This window comes from Centrocercus urophasianus, unplaced genomic scaffold (genome assembly GCF_019232065.1).
Source record: "Centrocercus urophasianus isolate 14NV4802_14NV808 unplaced genomic scaffold, USGS_Curo_1.0 seq_17, whole genome shotgun sequence".
Classification (NCBI taxonomy): domain Eukaryota; kingdom Metazoa; phylum Chordata; class Aves; order Galliformes; family Phasianidae; genus Centrocercus; species Centrocercus urophasianus.
Window position 1 is genome coordinate 17,007,566 of NW_024884722.1, and position 26,021 is coordinate 17,033,586.

The 26,021-nt window shown below is 40.3% G+C and overlaps 1 protein-coding gene across 2 annotated transcripts in view; it reads left to right on the forward strand.

The window, feature by feature from the left end:
• The first annotated feature begins 558 nt into the window (after positions 1–558).
• ARHGAP22 (Rho GTPase activating protein 22) overlaps positions 559–26,021 on the forward strand; it is a 141,390-nt gene continuing 115,927 nt past the window's right edge. For both annotated transcript variants that reach the window (XM_042818618.1, XM_042818619.1), the window contains exons 1-2: positions 559–610; positions 17,481–17,680. In XM_042818618.1, coding sequence (XP_042674552.1) covers positions 577–610; positions 17,481–17,680 — 234 coding nt within the window. In that variant the 5' untranslated portion in view covers positions 559–576. The remainder of the gene's footprint in view (positions 611–17,480; positions 17,681–26,021) is intronic.

Below are 26,021 nucleotides of genomic sequence, written 5' to 3' on the forward strand. Positions count from 1 at the left end.
TAACTGTCGTTTCTGTCAGCTCCCTGGCTCTCAACAGAATCCCTACCCAGAAGGGCTGCAGCCAGTGTGCTGCCTGAAGGCAGCTCAGAAGCAACCCAGCACGCCTCTGCCCTATTGACCAGCACAATTTGTATTTCTTCTGAGGCACCACCTTACCAGATGCGCAAGCTCTTCGGCATGTGCTTTGTGCCCTTATTTCTCCTCGCTCAGTCTGGGAGACATTCAGCTCTCAATGCTTGTCGAATCGAAGTGTCTGTGGAGCGCGACAGAGCGAAGATGCAGAGGGGGGGATGCAGGATCAGCACTGCTCTCTGAAAGAGGCATATTAATAACACTGATGAACGGCCAATTAGCAGGAGGAGCCAGGTCCAGCCTTCGTGTCTACGTGCTAGAGATTTATCGGCAGTAATTACTGAGGCACTTAATGCTTAGTTTGGATGGGAATTAATTCGAGGCCAGATAAATAATGCATAACGGTTTATTTAGCCCCACGTGAAGCGTCGCCCCCGAGGCAGAGCTGGGAGTGGAGCGGCGGAGAACGGCGGGCGATGCGCGGGGCGGTGGCTGGGCGGGAGCATGCTGAGCCCCAGGATCCGGCAGGCCAGGAGAGGTGAGTCCGTCAGGCGAGGGGGGGGGACGCTTCCCGGGCATCCCGCTGATCGAGGGGAGGGCTGGGGGAAATAAAGGGTAAGAGGGGAGGGACCTGTCCGCCGGAGCCGTCTGCAATGACAGGGCAGCACAGCAGGGGTAATTCAAAAATTGAATTCCATTGTGGGACTTGATGGAGTTTTCATACCCCCGTGGTTATTGTCGATGTTGTGTTCCTAATGCTGAAATTCTTGATAGAGGTTGGAGACAGGTGTGACAAGTTCACCTGCGGCATGTTGGAGAAGCAGTTTGTTCAATTCCTACAGGGCAGGAAGCAGAAGGTGGGGAAAGTAGATCAGTGCGAGCTGCTGGCAAAAACAAAGGAAGGAAGGAAAACCTGCCCTGGGTTTGCTGCAGCTGCTTAAAGCAATCATTCATACCTGTAAGATGTAGTGTGGTATTTGTAAAGTGACCAGGTAGAGCTGGGCACAATGAGTGCCTCTATGCTGGCTCTCCTGGAGGTGATGCTGTGGCGGGGGAAGTACTGAGTACTGTGTGATTTCCTGCTGCAGCACCAGCTCCTCGCTTGACATGGCATTTGTTGAGCATCATTGCTGTTCACAGCCTAATGGCAGTCTCAGGAGGATATCTTCCTGCCCATCAGAAACAGAACCAGATTAATGTAATTTCAGAGCTAAAGCAGATACAGTCAGAAGAGTATGTAAGGATTTGGTTTTTCTTCAGCCACGTCAGTGTAATAAAATAGTAAAGTGCCAGTGGTTCCAGCTACTGTGGTTCTGAAACAGATTCTTTCAGCAGAATATCACATCAGGTCATGTGTGTAAAAGTGATGTTTCACTCTGATTACTCCTTAATTACCGACAGCCTTTTAAATAGCAGTATCTTAGATGGCTTCCTGCCATCTGGATTGTATATGTACAGTCTCACTCACGATGAATTCATATGTACTTCTATTTAAGCTGCATGATTTTCTATAAGTTCAGCAGATCTTTTGTAGGTGCTGCCACTTTGCCATTTCCCTTCGAAGATGTGCATCATCTTCCAGTCTTCAACGTATTTAATATCTATCTAGCATTCCTGTGTTATTAATATTGTGGTGAAGCAATTGCTAGCTCATGAGACTAAAATGGTACAGGAACTCTGGCAGGACAGGGTACACAAACTTTCAAAACTATGTGCTGTGCTTTCACATTCTTTAATTAATCAAGAAGAAAAATATATATTGTAGTCTGTTTATGGGGCAGGTATCCTAAATTGCTGTGGATTACTGATGCTCAGGGGACAAACTGTAGCATGCCTTTGTGATTCAATTTCAACTTATAGCAGTATATGTTTAGTTCATTAATTGTGCAGTGGTAAGTTTATTTCTAAATGAATTTACAACTCACAGGAAGAGTTGTCTTGACACCTTTTGAAACTTAAGGAATTTTCCTACTTCTACAATGCCTTGGTGAAGCATTGGCAAGCTATTTCAGTGCTTACCAAGCAGGGCCTAGTCCTGCAAGGCTTTTCCATAGCTCTTATTCACAGGAGCCGTGAATAAAGAGTGCTGAAGATGCTGAATTACTCTTGAAGGTAAGTGTTCCATCTTGCAAGACAGATGTGAATGTAAAATGGTAGTTAACACTCCCTGGACTCTTGGTTGGGATTGTTAATGAATATTCATGTAGCAAAGGGTGGGTAAATAAAGTACTGAAAGGGGCTGTGAGCATCTTTTGCTGGCAGTATGCATCAGCAAGGTCTGGAGATCTGCAAGATGCCGCTTGAGCTTTGCTTACTGCAAATTAGAGGCAAGCTGTTAGCTCTGCCAGTGAGGACAAAGTCTTGTAAGGGAGGCAGTGTGATTTCTGCAGGCAGACAGAATAAAGAGAAGGGAATGGGGAAGGATGCTCTGGATACAAACTGTGGGTTCACTTGGGTGTGGTGGGTGTCAAAAATTAACTGAACCTAGAGATGCATTTGGTAAATTTATTGTGCTTGAATTGGTAAAGCAACCATGTCTGCGTTTGCTTCGGGTTCCCTGCATCTATGCAAGTAGGTCCTGGGTTTAAGGACAAAGTCTTTTCAAAGTGTTGAGTCTGGACTTCAGCCTGACATCTGGGGTGTAGATCTTAATATCGCCGAAAGGTGCAGTAGAGAACAAAGGTAATTTGCTTTACTAGAGGTAACTGTCAGTATAATGTGGAGCTTGCCATTCCATCAGCATCTATAACTCAGACGCATGCATTCAAAGGGTAGATTGTTTTCATAATGCCTAGAAAGGCATAAAATCTCACAGACTGAAAATCTTAATGTGCCTAAATGAGCCTTCTGCAAAAGCATTCATCCTGGTTAGACCTGAATGGCTTTTGCATTATGTTTTCATATACAGTGGCTTATGTACAGCAGTTGACTGAGTCCAAGATTGTGAAAGAAGTGACTACAGTAGAAAAATCTCTTATCTTCACATTCTTTCCTGTCACTTACCATGATGCTCCACAGAAACGCTGTCTTCCAGAGGCAAGGGAACTTTTAAGTGTGCAAGAGCATGAAAAGCAGCTTTCAGACTCCTTCTGTCTCAAGAAATGCTTTTTTTTTTTTTATTTCTCCTTACAATTCAGAAAAAAATGAAGCAAAGCATTTGCTTGTTGGCTTGGAAATTCTTAATAGGTTATAACTGAGAGTTGCATTTAAATGGACAAAGAAATGTCTATTTAAAAGCCAGACTTCACAACAAGCTTGTGCATCTGTTCTTCAACAGGTGTTATGGGGCTGCCCTCTATAACAAGGTTAGCCTGCTGACATGATAGGTTCCTTGCATTATTCCTGTTTTCAGCACAGGCTGTCACAGCTGTATAGGCACAAAGAATAAACCCCTTCTCACTGGGACTTTGTTCTCGTGAGTGCCTGACATGATGGAATTGTCTGCACTTCTGATCAAATATCTCTGTTTGGCTGCACATTCATGCATCTATTAAGACTAGAAAAGATGATGGGGCACATCTTGGCTAGCTAGCCTGCTGTGGGCAGACTTTTTCTTCAGATATCTTCCAACATTCGTGTAGTAGAACAGCATTCTCTCATTCTTTTTTCCTTCTCTCAAACTCATCATAATCCAATTTTAATGGAAAGTGGGCTTTAGCATACATAAAACATTTCTAATAGTGATGTAAGTAATCTTGCCAGGAGGAACTTTAGAGGGTTAAGTATTATTACACCCCTTTGGAAGTGTGCATGTGTACAAAGTAAGCTTCATGTGTCTGCAGTGAGGACTGGTAGCTTTGAATATTCAGTGATTTTGCAATGGTGTCATATTTTTAATGGAAGTGAGGTGTTTTTGATTACAGGAGCATGAATAACCCTACGCTTTAACAGCTTTTTTATGGCAGTAAGAATGCATGATTGTATGATCTGTCTGTCAATTTCCATCCTAATAATTTTGGAGCTGGTTGGCTGAATCCAGACAGATTTGAAAGCAGAAAGGTGTGTCAAAACACATTTGACTCCGACAATCTATTTTACGTCATTCCATTACTTAAGTGGCCACAACTTCACAGCTATATCTTAAAACTTCACAATTCATAATGGATTTACCTTTACACATGATACATTTCACACTTAAAAATTTACACTCTGAACTAAAGAAAGTTAAAAGCAGAACTGGGGCTTGTTTCAACTTCCCAAAGTTTAGTGTACTATGGAAAAAATAAGGAATTTTTAAAGGAATCTTTAAGGAATTTTTTAAGGAATGCGAAAGGATTTTAAGGAATCCTTTCTTATTCAGCAGCTTTTCACTGGACATTTTCTGTCATCCAAGCACATCTAATGCCATAAGAACTCACCAGCTAAGAAGGGCTTAGATGTCTGAATGCAAACTTGGAGCCTTACTTCTTGAGCAGATGGAGGGCAACAGGTTAATAGAATTAGCATACTGGTATAAAATTGGGTTTGCCTGCAGGAACTTTCTCTGTACTAGAAACTTGGAGTGGTCGGGGTCATACCTTTAGAAATTTCTTGTCTAAGGGAAATTAAATTATTAATCACTTCTTCAAGGCTGTTGTAATCGCAGCAGAAGGCTTTCAGAAGTTCTAATCTAGCATTGGTATGTCAGGCTTAAGAATAAATTTTGATGATCTTTAACACTCATGGAAAAATGACAAGGGCATTTTTAGTACACTGAAAGTAATTATGTCTGTTTCTGTCAGAAGATGGTGCTTATCCAAAATCATACTTGGCCTAGCCAGTTAGTAGTCCTTCAGTATCACTGACATGCTTTGGGTTAAAGGGGTTAGACTTTATCTAACTATCAACAACATAGTCCCAGTAGCAGGCACAAATAGCAGGACAGTCTGTACAGTGAGCGAAGATGAGGAGAGACCCAACAAGGGAATGACAGAAAGTGGTTAAAGGAGATTTCAACAAAAAAAAAAAGCTTGAAACTCAGTTTATGAACTAAAATATGGCAGAGATAAAAGGAACAGTGAAGTAAATATATTTCATAAGGGCCCGGAAGCAGCTGAACAGTCTCAAGTGCACTCTGGATTCTGTTTGCTGACGTACCAACCCTCCAGCTTCTAGCTTTCCTCTGAGTTCTCCACAAAGAGAAGGCAATCCTGCTATCCTGTGCACAGCAGTTCAGTGTAGTATTTCTATTTTCTTCTGGTGTACATGCAGAACTGGAGATATCTAGCCCCTCAACTCCTGCCATGTTAGTGATTTCTCTACACAGGTGCCAGAGCCATAGTGCTGAGCAAGCCCTAGGCCTCAGGGACTGCCAGGTGCAGGCTCTTCAGGCTGTGCCCTCTTCAAAATCATGCTGTGCAGAGAGCTCTTGTTTCCCTGACCAGTGAAAGGCAGAAAAGGAGAACTGCTGCACTTGTAGTCCCCTTCACCAAACCACAGTTTCACAGCTGCAGCCTCTCAGCTTTGCAAAGAGGAGCTCAGAGTCCTCCACAGCCCCACTCAGCAGCTCTGCTTTGAGCTGATGTTGCATACAGCTATCCCAAGCGTGTGGGAGGCCAGCACCTTGGCACCTCCAGCTTACCAGCTTACCAAACAAGTGATAACACCCAGCAACTCCTGCAACCAAAGTAATCAGCCCTGAAGCTCTGAACTCCCCCAAATGCTTCCCTTAGCTCCTGAGAGCCCACCAACACAGCTGGGAGCACACCTTCCTGCAATCACTGTGACCAGCTGCAGCTGGTGTGGGAGAGCCACCATTATAGGAGAAGCCTGGCTGCAAGGAGGAGGCATGCTGCAGCTCTTCCTTAAAAGAGCAGTCTTTTGGGACAGGAGAGGTAGTTTTGGGAGCTGTACTCCAGAGAGGTATGTGGGTGAAGGGCTGGCATGAAGTGCTGGGAAATGGGATTTCATTCATGATCCATGTTTTGTAAGCTTTTGCAGGAAGGACTCTGTGAGATGTTGTGGGAGTCAGTTCTGCCTGTGGTGTGGATCTGGGCTTTCTCTGTTTTGGAGAAACGTGAGGTGACGTTTCTGAGTTGAGCTTAAAATACTGAGAAAATAGTAGAGGGGCTGCTGAGGGGTGCATCGGGGTTGGAGCCTGGTGTGATGCTCAGCAACAGCTTGTGGGTGCCACAGGGGCAGAGGAAGGATTAGACCCAAGCTGGAGAGTAGAGCTTGGGGCGTTTAACAGCAGAGACACAGGTCTCCCAAGCATTTATATCTGGTTCAGTGATGATATGCACATACAGGTTTGTGGTTTAACTCCAGAGGGATATTTAGCTACCTGCTACTACTCAGTGGCATGTTTTATTAAGAAGGACTCAGGGTGTTCAAAGAGGTAATCCCTGTGTTGAGGTGCGCATCTCTTTCCATATGGGGTTCACAGTGTGACCTGAAGTGCTACAGCTAAAGCTTTCTGTCCTGGCCTGAAGGCTCAAGCAGGAGACCATTCTTCTCAGGAAACACCTTGAAATTCTTCAGGCTTATTAGGCACAGGTGGTCTGAATTTGAAATAATGAACCATGGTTTTGCCTTGTAAAGAAAGGGATGCTGCTGAGGGGAGACAATGTGAGGCGGAAATTAAATATTAAAACTGAAAAAGTCATATCCTAAATTAGTTGTAAAACATCTGTTGGGTGAGTGCAGTGTGGCAAAGAGCACACTTAAAAGCATTAAAAAAAAGCTAGTACCTCCCTCCTGAGAGGGCTGTCACCTGCTACTTCCAGTGCTTATGTAAATGTATTTCTTAATTGCAAGGCCTCATGGTAACTACAAGGCAAGCATGGTAGTACAAACAGTACTTGCTTTTTTCAGTTCTGTATGTTAGGCAAAGGTAATTTGAGGCAATGATGTAGGTCCTCCCACACTCTGGTGGTGGGGAAACCCCTTAACAAGTCTACAGTAAGAGCCATCTGGTAAGCGGGAGGAAGAAAGGATCCTTGCCTAGGTCTGCATGTGTTCAAGTTTTTTAAAACTAATATGGAGGAGGAAAACTAATGCAAAGTGTCTTTTCTAATGTGTATTCCTTCCACTGTGTGACTGCTTCTCTGTATGACCAAAAGAGTAAATTGACCTTAATGAACTAAAAAGAGGAGGTGAGAGCTATTCTTCGGAGGTGAAAAAAAGTTCCTTGGAGCATCTTTTCTCTTAGTTCATGTGATTAAAGTTATTTGTGCTTCAGTCAGATAATTGTCTTTTTTGAATTTGTACTGAAGTTCATAACAACAAAAAACCAACAAATCTATGTTGTATAAGCTAAATGTCAAGGAAGCTTCATACAGTGGTTCTAAGGTGAACTGATAATGCTACAGAAGTAAAGATGGGATCTATCATGACTTCTCTGGGAGAACTGTAGGTAAAGGATTTCATACCTGAATGCATACCCCTTGTGGACTTCCAGTTTAGTAGGAACCACCTTTACCTTAATTAGGAATAGGAAGGGAAGCCATCCAAGGGTACCAGGACAGGCTGGAGAAGTGGGCCCATGAAAACCTAATGGGATTCAATAAGGCCAAGTGCAGGGTGCTGCACTTGGGTCAGGGCAATCCCAGGTATTTATACAAACTGGGGGAAGATCTGGAGCAGCCCTGCAGAGAAGGACTTGGTGATCCTGGTAGACAAGAAGCTGGGCATAAGCCAGCAGTGTGAGCTTGCAGCCCAGAAGGCCAATTGTGTTCTGGGCTGCATTCAAAAAGGGGTGGCCAGAAAGAAGAGGGAGGTGATTGTCCCCCTCTACTCAGCTCTTGTGAGGCCCCATCTGAAGTACTGTGTCCTGTACTGGGGGCCCCAGGCCTGGGAGGACATGTAGCTCTTGAAGTGGGTCCAGAGGAGGGCCACTAAGATGATCAGAGGGCTGGAGCACCTCTCATATCAGAAGAGGTTGAGGGAACTGAGATTGTTTGACTTGGAGAAGAGAAGGCTATGGGAAGACTTCATTGTGGTCTTCCAGTACTTGAAGGGAGCATATAAACAGGAGGGGAAATGGCTGTTCACAAGGGTGCATAGTATAGGACAAGGGGGAATGGTTTTGAACTGAGACAGGCCAGGTTTAGATAAGATATTAGGAGGAAGTTTTTCACACTGACGGTGATGATGCACTGGAACAGGTTCCCCAAGGAGGTTGTGGATGCCCCATCCTTGGAGGCATTCAAGGCCAGGCTGGATGTGGCTCTGGGCAGCCTGGTCTGGTGGTTGGTGGCCCTGCACACAGCAGGGGGTTGAAACTAGATGATAATTGTCGTCCTTTTTAACCCAGGCCATTCTATGACTCTAACTAGTGATATCTTGTTATAGACACAGCTGAATAATTTGAGTGAGGTACTTATGCCCAGCGTGAGATGTGGTGGTAAGAATTGCTAGATTTCTATTATTGTCCCCAAAATCAGTAAACTTGCCACTAAGTCAAGCCACTGAGTTGTACAGAGAGGGAAATAGGCACTGTTTGTGCACTGAAAACAGGTGCAATGAGTGTTGAAACAGGTACACTGCACTGTTGGTGTAATTCCCTAAGAACTGTTTAGGGATTAATACTTACTCGATGTTGGGGTGAGATAAATGAGGAATATAAAGTTATGGAGGAATCTTGGGAGGCTTTACTACTGAAAGTGGCTGGGCAATGTTGTTATTTCAGTGTTACTGCCAGTTGCCAACGAAGAAGTCCTCATGAAGTGTTTTGTATCTCTACAAATATCTCTTAGTATTTTTCAGTTCCAAATAATTTTGGGAGAGTCTTACAGAGTGTGACAGACAAATAATTCTAGTTGGTTAGGGTAACAGCCATGGTGGCACCTACTGTGGTATCTCAATAATGTGGATCACGTGCTTTGTGTGTCACAGGTAGCAAATATGTAATAAACACAGGGAAATGAGGAGTATATGTATAGCTTGAGCTGTTATGCTGCAGCAGACCTGTGTGCTGTATCTGTAGTGCTGAGGAGCTACAGCCTTGATTCCACAGTGCTTGGTGCTGGACAAGTTTGTGGTATGGTTTTTGCTAAAATATGGGTGTTATGATGAGAACATTTTGTTAGCAGCTCAGTCTGCTACAAGCTTTTAAAGTCTTAAAGCCACACTCACTGGGAGGATTATCAGAGGCTTTCACTCATGGGTGTTCAACCTTTTGGCTTGCCTGGACCACCTTGAGTGAAGAGGAATTGTCTTGGGCTGCATGTATGTAAGTTGCTCTGAAAGTTGTACCTCCTCTTTGACTTTGTGAAAACCAAAACAGATGCAAAGAGCACAGTAACTCTGCTTGATAGAGCAAATAAATTGTCAGATAGAGAACATTATTTTTCCATGTAGTCACCACGTTAGCTGTGCATTTTCACCTGTTATGAACAAGAGTCTGCATGCCATGCTTGTGAAAACCTGTACCAGTGGAGTGCTAAAACATACCATTCACTGTACTCAAATTCAGTGTTCTGTCTCCATAAATGTTTGGCAAGTGTCAGTAGGGGCCATTTTTCCACGTGGAGGAATTCAATTCTGCACCTTTGTTTCACATGTGCTTGCATATCAGATGCCATTTTGTCAGACTGCCCCTCTACTGCCATCTATTGTGCAGTGACAAAATGGTATGGAGGCATCACTTTTGGAATAGCCTTTGTAGAATATATAATATACTTAATAAATTTTGTTACTTACTGCTTTTTATTAAAGTAGTAAAAAAAATAAAAATGTAAAACCTTGTTTTTGTGAAACTAATGCATTAGTCTGGTTTGATTGAAGTGGTTGCAATTCATAGTGAGTTCTTAAGGTGCTCGTCAGAAATTTTTTAGGAAATTCTGCTTTACCTGTGTTTCATCCTTGACAGTAGTTGTTCACAAATGTGCATACTGCCAAAAGCAGTGACATAGGGTGTGACTGTGAAGTGAGGATATCTTTCTTTTATACAAGACTGTTGAAGAGACATGATTAGGTTTTTGAGCTGAATGTCTGATTGCAACTCTATGCACACTTAGAAAAATGTATTTATGTTGAATGAAAGTGGAGTTGCAAACATACAGAAAATTGATTTATTTTTTTTTTTTTAAATTTTAAAAATTTTAAAAAATAAATAATAAAAAAAAAAATTTATCTTTTTTTTTTTTTTTTTTTTTTTTTTGCCGGTCACAGGACAGCCAGTGAATCAAAATTCTTAAAATTATCTACCATATTTCAAGTTAGCCCTGCACTGTGCCTTCCTTATGCCCTGGTTTCAGCCCAGGTATGGTTAATAGTGCAGTAATGTTCAGTTGGTGCTGCGTAGCCACTGCCATGATGATGTGGGGTAGGCAGGACATTGCAGTGTGAGCTGTGCAAGGTTGTGAGAGTTGGACATCACATTATTTTCACTGGTTGTAGGGAGGACACAATCTATTTATACAGTCTTCTGTAATCATAGAATGGCCTGGATTGAAAAGGACCTTAAAGATCATCTAGTTTCAGCCCCCATGCTGTGGGCATGGTTGCCAACCACTAGACTAGGCTGTTCAGAGCCACATCCAGATTTGCCTTGAATGCTTTCAGTGATGGGGCATCCTTCTCTGACTGATTTGTCTTACTAAAATTGTAGGGAGAGAAAAATCTGAGATCGCTTCCTGGCATTCCAGGGAGTAACTGTTCCTATAGAAAGACCTGAGCTTGTTGGTGAAGTGTAGAAACGTAACGTGGGTGGATAAAAAGGAATAGGAGTGTGGGTATAGAAAGAAGGGAGTAAAACTTCACTCTTGTGGAAACAGCGAGCTGCAGCTCAGCATGTTTGCCCAAGGAATTACAGAGCTTTGCCAGCAGTGGGATGTGAGTTAAACAGAGCTTGTCAAGTAGGCAGTTATAGCTAACCAGATGGAGATGATGAATGGTTTTCAAGAGATGCTTCCAAAGTTCCCTGTGAGCAGAGAGCTTGTGCTTGGCGTTGCTATAGACTTGTAGTGCCTTTTAACAATAGGGGCATGCTTTAAAGTGACTCAGCAAATGCATATAATCTTAGTGCTCTTTTGTCCTCTGAACAGTCTGTACTGGTTCTATTGGGAATTATCACAGCATGGTGCAGACCTGAACATTAAAATGGAGTTTTGCTGGGAACAGGTTTCTGTACTTAGACTGCCTATCAGTGGTCCATAACTCATCCTTGCAATAACAAAGGGCACAGCAGGTTGAATTTGGGGCTCTGATGTACCGACTGCAGGGTTTAATTGATTACTAAGAAGAAGAATCCTACACTTTGCTTTTTTCAGAAAAAAAGGTAAGAAATAAAGTCATTGTATCTCTTGATAATGAAGCTGACCTGACCCTTCCATCTACTGAGATAGGTTGACATCTGTAACAAACTGGCGAGCTAGCCAGTCTCTTTCAGAACTTAAAAAATGAAGTTTGTAAGTGCTATGTGAGTGACTGGTGTTGACTTAATAGCAGGAGCTTGTGGCTCTGTAACCTTGCCTGAGAAGTACAAAGTATTGCTTCTTGTGTCACTGGCTTGACCAAGTCTATGCTAAATGTCTTACTACACCAAACTTCTTCATCCGCCTATTTCTGGGAAAGGATGCCGGTGTTAACTAAGAAAAACTTGGGAGAGTGAAAGGTAAATTCTAATGGTTGTACTGTTTTTTGTGCATTCTTTTACAGAGTACATATTGCTGCACAATCGGCAGCAGGCATTGAAAGGAAAGCCTAACCATTATACTCTCAATACTGTATAATCTGTTGAAGGCTGAAGGGGCAGCAGTTAGTGTGCTAAGTGGATGATGTCTTTCTTCCTTGTACTGAGTTTTCTCTGTACAAGCTCTTAACTGACATGTCCTATTTGCATTCTTATTTGCTATTTACAGATGTGGCTGGGCTGCTAATCCATGTATGCTAAGAGCAATAATAAATGGGTGCAACAGCTAAGACTTAATGACTCATCATTGAAAACTTAGTTTGTAATAATGGTCTCTGTTACCAAAAGCATCTACCGTCTGTTCTGTGGAGTGTATGCCTCTGTCCTCAGTCTCAACTTCTGGGTCAACAGAGAGATTTTATGGGTTGTCTTCATAGGGACGTCTATGTAAGTAAATATTTTGGATTAATGAGATGCTTTGGAAACAGATATCCACTTGCAAGGTGGTGAAATGTCATGGTTATTTTGAATGCTACTCAAGACTAATTCCTTCATGTAACTACCATCAAGCTAGTGTGTGTCTTGCCTTATTGGATTCTGATAGTGTTCTATAAATCAGTAATATAGGTGGAAAGTGGGAATATGGGAACACATTTGACAAAGAAATTGCTGAATTGAACATGCATGCATCAGCTCTGAGCTAACTCTGGCTCTGGAAAAGCTACATAAATATAATAAATATATATTATTATTTATTATATAAATATATATAAATTTGAGTGTTGTTCTGCCTGAGCTAGTAAACCTTGAAAGAAGCCTGAGTTCATGGCATTGCGGTTCTGCACAGTTTTTGGTACCTGATGGTGTTATGTACACAGTGTTGTGTGGGTGTCCTAACCTGCTAGCTAGTGAGAAATCTCGCCTCCTGTTCTGCCAGGATGTGTACCTTTTAAAATGTGCTGGAATGTAAAATTTATACAACCTGATTCTTATAACTCCTTGGTTCGCGTGCAGTTCCCTTCTCTTTCCCTGTTATCAAAGAAGTTGGGCTACTGAACAGTGAGTTTCTTTATCATATTCTTACTGCTGGCATAACTTAACAAACCAAGTATGTGCTATGGAACATTTTACAGTGCATTCGTGGAAAGTAGGATGTCTGAGCTTTTCTATTTTATCTGAGGTTTTTAGTTGTGCCAGTTATGTCTGGAAACGTCTGGGGAGATGCTGCAGTCCCAGGTGGATGTAATGCAGTTCTTAATTTTTCCACCACTATGATGCTGACATTTGTGTTGTACGGGCTCTCTGTTTTATACTGGCTAATCTCTGAGCCCTTTGTGGTTGGGTCTACTCACCAGACCCTGACTGCAGCCTGTCTGTTGTGCAGCTGGCACTCTTTGGCAGGCTTTGTTTTGTTCAAGGTATGTGCAGGCTGTAGTTTGAGTCCATCTTTCTTGGAGTCCATTTTGGTGATGTGAGATTGTGTTAGGCTTCACAACAAATTGAAGAAAGGTGGTATAACATAGCACCTTGTCTTGGCCTTAGTCATGTTCTGCTTTTAGGGTACTATGTCTGAATTTAATATATGTCCTATATAAACTTAATATATTTGCCACAAAATGTGGGTGAATGCTTGGCTGTGTAGCAACCTGATGGTTCTGTACAGATTGCTACTCTATTTGGCTTCAGGGAATAATAAAGTCATTGCCAGTTTATTTAAACTTTTTTTCTAGTTGCGTAGGTCTGATCCCTAATAAGCATTCTGCCTTTAATTTTTGTTGTATTTTAAGATGATAAATTCTCAAATTGTTTTGGAAATGTCTTGGATTCTTTTGTGCTGATTGGCTGTGGTATCTTTGCAATCAAATGCAAACATAGATGTATGCTAGAGACAGAAAACAAATATGAAGGGAATAATTTTTCCCAGCTTCTTTGGAAGGAAATGCAATATCGTGGCACTAGTGCATCCTTTTTATTCAAACAGTATATTAATGAACAGGCAACATTGACTACAACTACAGTATGAGTTCTCTTCCTTTTACGACTAGTATTTTAAACAAAGACTATATCAGAAATAATGTGGTGTCACTGTCATTAGGATGAAAGAGCACTAGAGTTAAGTGTCTGTGCTGGAGGACAGGTGGTCAATCAGAATTGATTATAATGGCTGTACTGATTTAGTCTAGCTGCCTATGAAACTTCAAAGAACCAGAGCTTTAAATGGTATTGAATTGCATTGATTTGATGGATTTTGATGTTCCTGATTAAGTAGGTTCTCATTGGCTGTTTAAATCTGTAGTAGGAGTTCAGAGCTGTGAGCAGGGAAAGGGGAGCAGAAGAGATTATTGAATGCTTTAGGCAGGATTGAGCTCAGGAAATGGGGATGATGTGGATAAAAATGAACTGTAGCAGAGGAAGATATCTCTGCTTAGATGCATGTTTAAGATGTAGACAGTGGAGGTCATGAGAAAGCACTAATTTGCATATTGCTGAGATGCAGGTCTGAATTGCAGAGGAACTCTTTGTAGAGAGTCCATTGTGTTCTATTAATGGGAAGAGACAGACAAAAAGTAGCCTTAAATAGCTCCAAGTTGAGATGGGAATAAAGATTCCTGTCTCCATAAGGAACAGCATCTTGTCTCTGACTTGGTCAATCCACTCCTTGGGGTAATCCTTGAGTTTCAAATTAAAGATATGACAATCAAGTGTAGGATTTTGGATGTGGAGCTTGTTTGGTGTATCCCAAGTGTTGAAACAGCTGATGTTGTTTGTTATCTGACTGTCTCTGCTCATAGTCCTTCTTCCCATTTCATCTAGATATGAGAACATCCATATGCCAGTGTCACTTCCAGTTGTGCAAGAATTTTCAGTTCTGATTCTTGCTATTTAATGATGTGTCATTCCTCAAAGATGCTTGGCTTCTTGTTGGTGGGTACCAGCTATGGAACAGTGGAGGTATAGGCATACGTGGTCTGTTGTAATCTTGATCTGTGGTAACTGTTCACTTCCCTGCATCTGAGCAGGTATGTCCTGCAGTTGGCATTTCAGTACTGCTGCCCTGTATTAAGTAAATGCTAAGCAGCTTTTCCGGAGGGTGCTTGAATTCTTTTTGTGCTGATTTTCTGTATAGAGCTTTTCTGTGTGGCTGAATCAATAATCAATTTGTGAAAATGTGAAAAGTAACTCTAAACTGGAGTTACTGAAAAAGCTTTACTCAATTAAAACTCCAGACCATGCGGAGTATTTGCTGAGTGTGAGTCGGCGTTATTGATTTGTTTTCTTCTTTATGCTTTGCTATTCAGTAATTCTGTTAAATAGATGAGTGCAAGGAGTACATATCCACCATTAAGAATGAGAGACTTGATGAACTGGATTGGGTTATCAGAGCAGATATTTTGATCCCAGTAATATGGGCAGAGCATGCTCCTGTGAAAACTTTCTTTTGACTTCTATACAATTGTACTCTGAAGCACACAATAAAAACATCAATGCTGGTTATTAGCTATAAATCCTTCCACAAATTTCTCCCTGATCCATGTTGTTGACTTACAGATGAGATTGCTTAGTACTTCCATAATGAAATTAACCATTACAGTCACGATTAGAAGCTCTAAGGAAATGGAAAGCTAAGATAACATGAAGAATTAACAACCATTGCAATTGACTAATATGTGATGCTGCTTAAAATAAAAAATGAGGGTACATGTCCTCCATATGGCTGATTGTGAAAGCATTAATTCTTCCCTTTAATAAATGCTACTAGGGAAGGCTGTGGAAAATAATGCCAAAGAGTATATGAGAGAAGAGAGATACATCAAAGCTTGATGGTATCTTTTTATTGGGTATTTGTCTCTCTCTCTGTGTGTGTGTGTGTGTGTGTGTGTAATAAAATAAAGGTAGTTTCCAGTTAAAATTACCTTCTGTTGGTAGGGGAAGGAAAGAGTTTGTCTAACTATTCAAGTTTAAAAAAATAAAAAAATAAAAAAAATAAAAAAAAAAAATTGGAAGGTGCTGGGAATCGCAGACTTGGTCTGCTTACATGTGTTAGAATAGAGGTGACTGAGATACTGGAGTGTTTTTCTTTTTGTATTATCAGAGTAATTGGTTAGGTTAATAGCTAAGATGTTGTCTGAAACACAGAGTTCCAATTTCAAAGGCACATTCTTGGAATAGGGTATGTAACTTGAACGTGGAAAGGAGTCTGGGACTGTCAATAGGCACAAATGACAGCTGGGTCCTTGTAGAATGTGGCCTGAGCAGAGGAAAAGGTTTTTCCTTCAGGATTATCCATATATATCTCTGCAATAGATATTTAAAAGTTTGAAAAGTCTCTTTTCTTACTGCACGCATACAAAACAACTTTGTGTTGGAGGTGATAGAAGAGGTAAAGTTGTCAGTGGTAATTTAGTAATCTTCTTCTAGAGGGCACTGTGCTTCCAGAAAGATCTAGGAAGGCATGAAGATGTTGGGCAGCTTTGTGGAGGACAAGAGGTTCTTTGTGTTTTGCTGGAATGAAGACTTCTTCCTGTTAGAGCTCAGACTACAGGGAGTAAATCTTGAGAATAAGCCTGGATACATTATAGCATGATTTTAAGTGAATTCTATATTGAGGTTGTTTGCTTTGGGTGTGTAGAAGTAGTGATTGAGCAATACTAGGTTTCTTTAGTGTACACTGTGTTTGCTGATAGACTTCACTAGCATGAAACTAGGGGTTCAGATTAAATTCAGCAAATTGTTTAAGCCAAAATAAGGGAAAGATAATCTGAAACAGCTATAACACTATTAAATAGCTCTTATCTCAACTTTTTAATCATTTCTTAAGAGTGAGACTGAAAAGAACTTGAAGCAGGAAACAGTTATAGGTTGAATCCTGATTTTTTTTTTTTATTTTTTTTTATTTTTTATTTTTTTTTTTTTTATTCCTTAACTGAGGCTCAAGACAAAGCCTATTATAGTTTTCTTGAAAGTATTAGGGAGTTGTAAGTTGTGCTGTAAATCCACTGTATGTAGGCAATGTAAAGGAACAGGATCACATTTGTAGTAATGAAGAGAAATGCCCTGGGATAATAAATAACTTATAATAAAATACTTCATGAATCCAAAGGAAGTAGACTTAAGGGATCATATAACTTCTATATCCTAGAGGACTGGCTTGCAATATATAATCAATATGCACTGGCTTTATATGCCCCAAACTTCAGTATTTTTAATATAGGCACATGGGATGGAAAAGGAGGGAAAGGGCAGCAGGCTTTTCTTCTTCTGAATCCTTTCCTAAGATTTACTTTTCACTCTATTTTGACTCTTTTATTTACATTGTGCTTTTCTGCTTTAAGGTCAGAGACTGGGAGTCTGAGGTGATTTTAATCACTCTGGATAGCTATGTTATCTATATGTGACTTATTTTCTAAGTCCTTCTGTGTTCTGAATTTCTTGTGGCAGCTCTTTTCACTGCCTAGCCACTTTGGTAAGTAACTGTATATGGGATGAGAATATATTGTTTTTGCCCTCTCTTCTGTCAGCCTTACTGAGTAAATATTGCTTTTGGAGAGACCAGTCTGTTGTTCTGATGTAGAGCTGGAGGGAAGTGATGATTTTCTATGAAGAAAGGAGTACTGTGAGCAGTGAGCCTTGGTGTGGAGTTATTGTGCCTCTTAGATTGCTATGGTGAGTAGTGTCAAAAGGTTGTTTATTCTGTTTCATTGTCATGAACTTCAAAATACACCTTGAAAGTAAATATATGTTGAAAGAAGAATGCACACAGTGGTCTGTTCTTGCCTGAGAAGAAGGCATGGAACAGATTAGCTTCAGTCTCTTATCCTTAATTCACTGTTTTACTTTGCAAACTCTTTTTCAGCCCGATCAAAGAGTTTGGTGATGGGTGAGCAGATTGGGCTTCCATCCAGACCTTCTTCTCCTAGCCCTCAAGAACGTGTGGTGAAATGTGGCTGGCTGAAGAAACAGAGGAGCATTATGAAGAACTGGCAGCAGCGGTGGTTTGTGCTGCGTGGAAACCAACTCTTCTATTATAAAGACGAAGAGGAAACTAAACCTCAGGTATAACCATCTTTTAATTACTATTTTAGAACAGTAGGGCATATTGCTTGTGACTTCTGTACAGGTCACTGTTTAGACTGAGAGCTCTCTTCAGTTGCTGTGAGCACTGTGAATACTCAAAGGAAGAGATGTTTCAAAGAGCCTTAGCTAACATGCAGACAAGTAGTAGAGCTTGGGAGAACATGTTCCCTGGTTTAATTATATTTCCAGTCAGTTCTGTGGCTTTCCTCATAAAGAAATCTAGTTGCAGAAAACTCATTGCCTGAAATCACAGTAATATCAGTGCCATTTGATGTATATACTATTTTTACTTCAGTTACCAACTCAAAATAGTCAATAATAAATGGTAGCCTGTTACTGGCTGTATGTAATAACAATAATAATAATAATACAAGTTTTAATTGTCAAGAGGTTCCATAACTTCTCTGGAAGTAAAGAGTCTTCTGAACTGCTGCTGTTTGTTCATGAAAAGCAAAATGTAGAGGATTTTTTTGTCCACTGAAAGTTGCTTGCTTTTCAGCTTATTTTTGTTTCCTGTATGTCTCCTGCTGCTCCCATACAACTTGTCTTAATCATATTTGAGCACTCTTTATGACTGAACAGAGCACGTTGTTCAATGTGTTTTGTCTGTCGTTCTAGGCTGTCTGATAGCTGTTTTCAGGAGCTGCAGGCCAGAAACAAGGCTTATTTCTCCAGAAAATGGCTGACATTATTGTAAATAGATTGTTCTGATGCTGTTCTGTGCAATCTGTTTTTAACATATCTTGCCTTGAACTGAATTAATGCTGTTAGTCTGAATTTGCTCATGGGAAAACTGAGATGCAGAGACTATGACTTTCTCATGTTTTTATGAGAAATCCTGAGTAGGAAAACGAATCTGCATCTCCCAAGTCCAGTGCTTTAGTAACTTTGATCTTAGTTAGTGTGGGATACCTTTTCCTTGTATGTTTAGTTGAAATTAGATTTGGGATCTGGAAGGTGCTCTGTAAAACTTTTTGAAATAATTTTGCATTTGTCCATGCCAGTAGTGTAGTCACAGGTCTCAGTGAAAGAAGTTTTATGAACGATGACTTATGTTTCAGGCAAAATGTGCCAGCCCAAGATGACTTAGGGAGGAGAGGCTTATAATTTAACCAAGAAAACTTGACTGTTGTTGTACCTGATACTGCTTTCGTAGTCTTGGTAAACTTTGTTTGAATTTCTATGGGAATAGCAAACATTGAAGGGAGTGCTGAGTTTAACAGAAGACTATTGAAAGAGTGAAATGCTCCTCCTTAGAAGGTTTTGCACTGTCCTCTGAATTGGAATGTATGATCTGTTTTCCTATAGGTGCAATGCCTTACATTCCAAGTTTTTGTTTTTGATCTGCAGGAAAGAGATGGGCTGGATTCAATTGCTTTGCAAACTTAAACCTTATCCAGAAAATGGGAAAGTATGCCAATTTAATGGAATTGAATGTTCACTAATTTACAATGGCTGCATTGTTGCAAACCTCTCAGTACAATAAATGTTTTAAATTAATCTTCTAAATATTCCAGCTTTTGGCAAGCCTATGAATGTGAATACTGTCCTGTAGTTCAGTTTGAGAATGAAATGTATTTTATGAGAAACCATTTAATTGTTCAGCCTTCTATGGCTTTGATTCACCTAAGCCAGTTCTCTATTGAAACAGTTTTCACATGGATGCTTTTTCATTATCCTGTTCTGACCTCCAAATCTTAATATAGTCATCTGTGTGACTAGAATTTGACAGGAACAGCTATAGAGCTCCAGATTGCTGAGGTGAGAGTGAAAAACCTTGCTTAGTTTGCTGAGACTTGTTATCTCTCAATTCATTACTAAGCAGAAAAAGTCAGCCAGCTGCTTAGGGCTAGCCTGTGTGGGTAGAGTGTGTGGGTTTTGTTATATGCCAGCATACAGGACTTGAGAGTGGGCTGAGTTTTAGTGTGTTGTATATATGCCTGGCAGTTATTGCTGTTCTATGCAAATTGTGAGGGGAAAGGATCTAGGCAAAGCTTTGTGCTGTTTGACTTGGAGTGTGTGTCTAACAGCAAAAACTAGTCAGCGGGCTGGGGAAAAATTTTTGACTTGTTTCAATACAGGCGAGTGTGAGTGAATGTGGACTTATTTCTTAAATTTTGCTGACTCAGAAACATCATGGTGCAGTGATACTGTGGCATACTGTTGGCAGAGCTCAAGGGCTGAAGCTCATGTTGGATCTCTCCCATACTGGTCCATCCACTTCATCATGATATGGCTTGTATTGTTTCTGCTGTGGGCCAGTTGGATATGTCAGTGGTATGCTTGGGAACCTCACACTTTCATGTTTTTCCTTCTCTCTACCATCACAATCTCCTGGTTTTGCAGTTGATGAGCACAGGCAGGAGTATGCAAATGTGAGATATCTACTGCAGAACAAAGAGCTCCTGAGCCCAGCCTCCCTATCTGGCAGAAGCTGTTCATTAATGCTATATATTCTCCTTTGTACTTGGCTCCTGCAACTGGGGGATACTTCTATGGCTCCTTCTATCTCCTGATGATTGAGATGGGATCCTTATCTTCCTACATGTGGCAGACAATCTGATATGCATCTCAACTCCCCTGAAGTTCATAATAGCAGTTTCTACTCTTCTTTAACAGTTCTATGTAATGAAAGCCTTAATCTGGACAAGTTACTATTGTACCTCCAAGAAACTTCAAAAATCTATATGCTTGTGTTGTACAAGTAACTGCTAAAGTCATTGATGTTCCAAGCTTTTCAGCATAGCATTGTTACTAAAACACAGGTCTGGTTTTTCTGTAAAAGGGGGGTGGATGTATTTGTATGTGTCTGATTATGTAAGCCTCTCTAATGTCATTAAAGCCCTAAATAACACCTGTGAGTCCCTCTGAGTCTGAGGTCACAGCTGGATATGAAGAGGTTTGGCCTCTCCCTGGTTCAGTTCATAGCATTTTATAAAACAAATCTAGTTAGATTTGTTTCACATCTCTGCAGGCCTTGAACTGGTGCAGAAGATTGTCAGCTATAAGGCTGAATAAACTCTGCATGGCAGAGTGACACCAACTCATCCTTGTTTGAAATATGTCAAATGCATATCTCCTACATGACTTCAGGGGAATAGGGTGGTTGATAAACATACAAATGTCTTGGAAGTTTTTCTCTTTCACAAAGCATCAGCATGTATGGAGCTGGTGAGAAAACTTAAATTTAAGCCATCTTTATTTTGTGAAATGTAGCTGATTTTAGTCTCTTATTTACAGTTAGGATTGTTAATTTTATTAAGTCTGTGCCGTTGGGTTTTTGAACAGATTTACCAAATTAACTTCTCTGTTAAATGAGGAGATATACTGATAATTGTTCCTCTTCTGAGGCTAAATGACCATACTCATAGATCATATTTAATTCTTCATTCCTTTTGTGCCTGTTGTATCTGGCTGAGAGGGTCTTACAAAGACCTGACACTTTGTATTTGCGATGTGATAGAGTGCAGAAACAAATGATTTGTTATTTCTGAGCGCTCTGCAGGCATAAGAAATGACCTCCATTTTTTCAGTGTTGTTGCAACATGCTGCTATTGCTGTTCTGGTATATTAACAGTGCAGCGAGAAAGCAGAGTGTTTGAAGACGTGGCTTGCATTTATTAGTTTGAAGCACGCAGGATCAGAGGGAAATAGGAAAAAGCTGTAAAACAGGTGAGTGTTGCAACAGTGAAGCTCTTCTGTTGTGTAAAGATGCCCAGAATATAGCAAAAGATGCAATATATTGCTTTTATGTATCTATAGTAGGAGTTGTGTAGATTGCAAGGAATGTTACTGAAGGTGGCTTCAAGTGTTAAATTCATCAGCAGCTAAAAAGACTTCTACAAAAATATTTGTGCTTCCATACTGTGAAAAACAAGAGGTCAGAATGGGATGTTTTCTCAGCATTGTTTCATTGCTGGTTGCTTATAGGGCTTGCTGGTTTTTATCATGCAGTACTGACTATGGCTTGCTATAGCTATGTGAATGAAGCACTAAGCTCTGACTTTATGCTTACTGTGAGAAGTTTGCATGCCTGTAAGGCTGTGCTATTAGCCATTATTGCATGTGTTTGCAGCAAAAATGAACAGAAGTGTTGAGGAAGGTATTTTTCCTACTTGCCCCTCTCTCCCTTTGATTCCTTTTGCAAACATGTTTGTGGACAACTAGTGAAAAGTCAGGGAGAAGAACGTAGTAAGATAACTGCTGAAAATACTTCTTCCTCTAATAAACCAGATGTTAGTGGCTACATGTTTAAATTTTTTACTTACATGATGTTAAAGGAAGGGAGGAGGTGGTTTCGTTTCTTGTACTGATCTAAATCCTTAATTTTTTGATTGCTTATGCAGTATCAGTTACAAAGGAACCATGACTGCACAAATGCAAAAGTCTTTCTGAGTCTCTCTTTGAGGCACATTGATTCAAAATGATGGCAATTGTAACCAGTTCCTTTTTCCTTAGTGAATATTGTACTTTTCTGTTGTCCCTGTGATTTTTGGTCTCTGGCTGAGTTTCAGAGCTAAATGAAAGGAATTGTGTCATGTGAGAGAGTGAAAAAAGGCTTACAGCAGTTTGCCTGTGTAATAAAGCTTTCAGAACCTCACTCCATCAATGGTAACTAAATCTCTTGATGGTGGCAGAAGCTGGCTCATAATAGGTATAAAAGTGTTAAACAACAGTGTGACAGTATTAAAGAAGTTTTAAAAAATCATGCATTTCAGACAGTTGCTTTTATGGTCTTAAATTGGGTGGTATGAGTAGAAACGTGATATAACTGAGTAATGTAATGGTATGGCCTACTGAAACGCTGCATGTGCCTGAAGTGGCCTGATCTAGAATAAAGAGGTACACAAACCAATATTTCAGGAATGGGGAATGGATAATTGCAGCTTTCTGGTACTACTGCTCATCTGTTACATGTTCAACAACCCAAAGCTGATAATGCTAGGCTTTAATCTTCCATAAAATTTACAATACAGTTGGAGCTATGAGAATTTTTTTTTTAATCCTCATAACTTGACAAATTTGTTACTTGATGCATATAAGCAGACAAGTAGGAACTGTAAAATGTGTAGAGTTATTGGAATTTAAGGGATGAAAGGTGCCAGTGTTGTCAGCAAATAACAATTTTAAAGTGTGTAGCTGGTATACAGATTGAAAGACCAAAAACTCAGTGTACTGGTTATAACATGTATTCTCCTATATTTCTCCTACTCTTAAAATACCTATTCTTGAAGAAAGTATGTAAAGTATGAATAAAAGGAAGTGGGGAAGAATACTACTTGTGGAAACACTTGCTTAAATCCTACAGCGCAGTGTATATTGGGCAATGTGATAGAGTTGTCCCAGAGAAGACTGTGGTAAGAGAACAGCCAGAGGAAGGGAGTAGTGTCAAAATATGAGCTAGAAAAGAGAGATCAGTTAGCGGTCAGGTGATTTAGTAACAGCCAACAAATGGTAATTGAATAAATTGAACTACATCAGGGCTACTTAAAGTGGCAAACTCAGATAAGCTGCATCAGATGGGTCACAAGTTACCAGATGTTTGCAATAAAGCACATTTGTTCTTGTAAAAGAAAACTTAAATTCTAATTAACTGTGTGCTGACCAGCCATAGGTTAGTTTGGTATAGGGTAATATGGTTTCCATACAGTATTTGCTTGTGCACATATGTTCATGTTACAGTTTTTAGGAAATGCATTTATTAGTGTTTAATGCAGTGAACACTACCCAAGTATTTCTCTCATAAAGTGTTAGCAAATGGAATTCTTGACCAACTTATTGTTATTTCATGTGCTTTTTTAGTCTTTTTCTGATCTAACATCCATTCTGTTTTGGAGAACCATGTCTAGCTGTAGTAGAAACTGTTCTCCCACTTGAAGTAAATGCAGAGCTGAGAACATTGTAATTGTCAATATGGAATCAGCTGTAGATTTTCTACTTCTCTTCCTCTATATTGATGGATTTGAGGGGAAGATTTCTTGCTCTACAGTCAGTGATAAAGCTTATGGCTCAGAGGAATTTCTTTCTCAAGTTCTTCGGCACACCTGTAAGATATTTTTGTAACATTTGAGACAAGGTTCTTTCCTAGTTGAAGTAGTATTAGCTAACATTTCACATAGTCATTGTTTTGACTGTCGTGCCTCTAAGTGTAGTTCTTGAACAGACGAAAGATAATTGAAAAAGCCAGATCAGGTCCCTGTATTGCTGCTTCCTGATGAGTCAGTACAGGCATAGTGACAGACAGCCTGTGTGGTGCCATTGCCATCACACATGCATTACAGGCCTATTATTAAGCATGCAGCTGTAGCAAGTGGTTTAACTGTTACGTGCAAACTTCATTTTATTCTGAGAGCTGAAATGGATTTTCCCGTGTGAGCCTGCAACATTTATGCCAGATGGATGAGGATATTGGCAGCATCTCACATTTCTGCACGCATTTGTTCAGAGGTTCAATCTGTCATTATGGATAGGATGTTATGTAAGGACCAAAGAGACTTGAACTTGGTATCATTGTTGTTGCTCAGGACCCTGTGAGTGGCAGCTGGGTTTTGCAGCCTGAAGATGAGCATCTCATCTTTGTATACAAAGCACAGTGAGAGCTGGACGCTTCATGTTTGTTGATGCAGCTCTTGTAACAGTTGCAAAATAGGATTTGTGTCCTACCTGAGGTAAGAGTATGCATCTCAAAAGCAAGATGTACTTTTGGAACTCATAGATGGCTATTGGTTGTCCTTCTGGGGAATGATGGGGCAAGAATACAGGCATGCTGCCATGACCCAGCAGGACAGTGTGTCCCTGAGAAAGCTGTTACAGGCTGTGTACAGTCTTATAATCAACTGATAGAAATACTTCATTTGCTTAAGCTCTAAAGATACCTGTCCTTTTAGAAATCTGTTCTAAATGTTAAGCATGGCCTGCAGGTTTGTATGCAGAAACTAAATCAATAGCTTAACTGAAATTCCCATTGATCTTCTGCCTACTTGATTATTTATATGCATTCTGGAAGATCACATTCTTTTTTTTTTTTTTTTTTGACAGATTAAAAAAATAAGCTATGCCCTAATGCTTCAAGAGAAACCTTAAAAGATGTTGCTTTTTTTTTTTTCATGGGTGTTTCATTGTACATTTTTATGAACTAATTGTGCTTCCACATAAGTAGAGCAAATTACAGCATTGTTTTCAAGGGAGGAATATCTGAAAATATGGTGCTATGGTCTATTGGCAGGTGAGTGCCCTGCATTCACTGGAGTGAGGGGGATGTACTCAGTAGTTATAGCGTGAAGTTGACCCTGGGTGTTCTGGTGTGTTGTGTAACATAGTTGCAGCTGCACAGTCCATCCTATCAGTCTGACTTCTGTGCTGAAGGCTAGGGTGGGAACTTGGAGCTATTGCCTTTCTGGAATATTTTCTTAGGTGCCTCATGAGGAAAGTGGAAAGGAAAGACTGACCTGCAAAGAGCTTTTTATGTACTTAGTAACTCTGTCAATATACGTGGTTTTTAAAGTAGCTATGAGTTTGCTTCTATTCCCAGAGCAGGAGGTAGCATATGCCCATCCTCTGTTTCCAGGGGAAAAGAAACTGCTCTGCATCTAATTCATTAATCTTTTCTCAGTATTGACTTCATATGATAAAATGCTTCAGTGCATCTGCAGTGGGCTTGAATTGTGCCTGACAGAAAGCAGCTTTCTTCAGCGTGTTCTGGCCACTGGGTTCCAAAGATGAAGTTGTATGCAAGACCTCTCTGCACCCTTTTGAATAGCTTGTGATGCACTGGCATTTTATTCTGCATTTCCAATGTTTTCTTTGGAGTGACTTCATGTTTTCTAAATTTAGTTAATATCAAAAATAAAGACATTGAACAATGTGATTTGGTGGAAAGTATACCAAAAGCTTATCTTGTTTTGCTGGCTTTCATTTTAGTTTGCAATTATTCTAGATAATCCGCTCAGTGTAAACTTAATTACCTTCCTGCACTGTCTTTTCCCACTTTTAACTTTGCCCTAATCTAGGGACAGGATTTGAGCCCTTGCACTCTGTTGTGCAGTGCTATGTGGTGGTCTTGCTAGAGCATTGAATTTGCATCTAGTCAATGAACAAAGATGGCAATGATGTGTTCTCCCTGTAAAAGGCTTTTATAATGGGACACCTGAAAGGGGAAGTGAGAGTAACATGGTGGCTGTGTTATATAACATGGGCGGGTTGTCATAGCACAAATTTGGTGAATGTTTTTATCTGTTAAGCTGGGTTAATGACAAACTTCCACTGAAGTTGTTAATAGAAATTAACTAGCTGTTAGTTAATCCTTTCTGGTAGCTGGGTA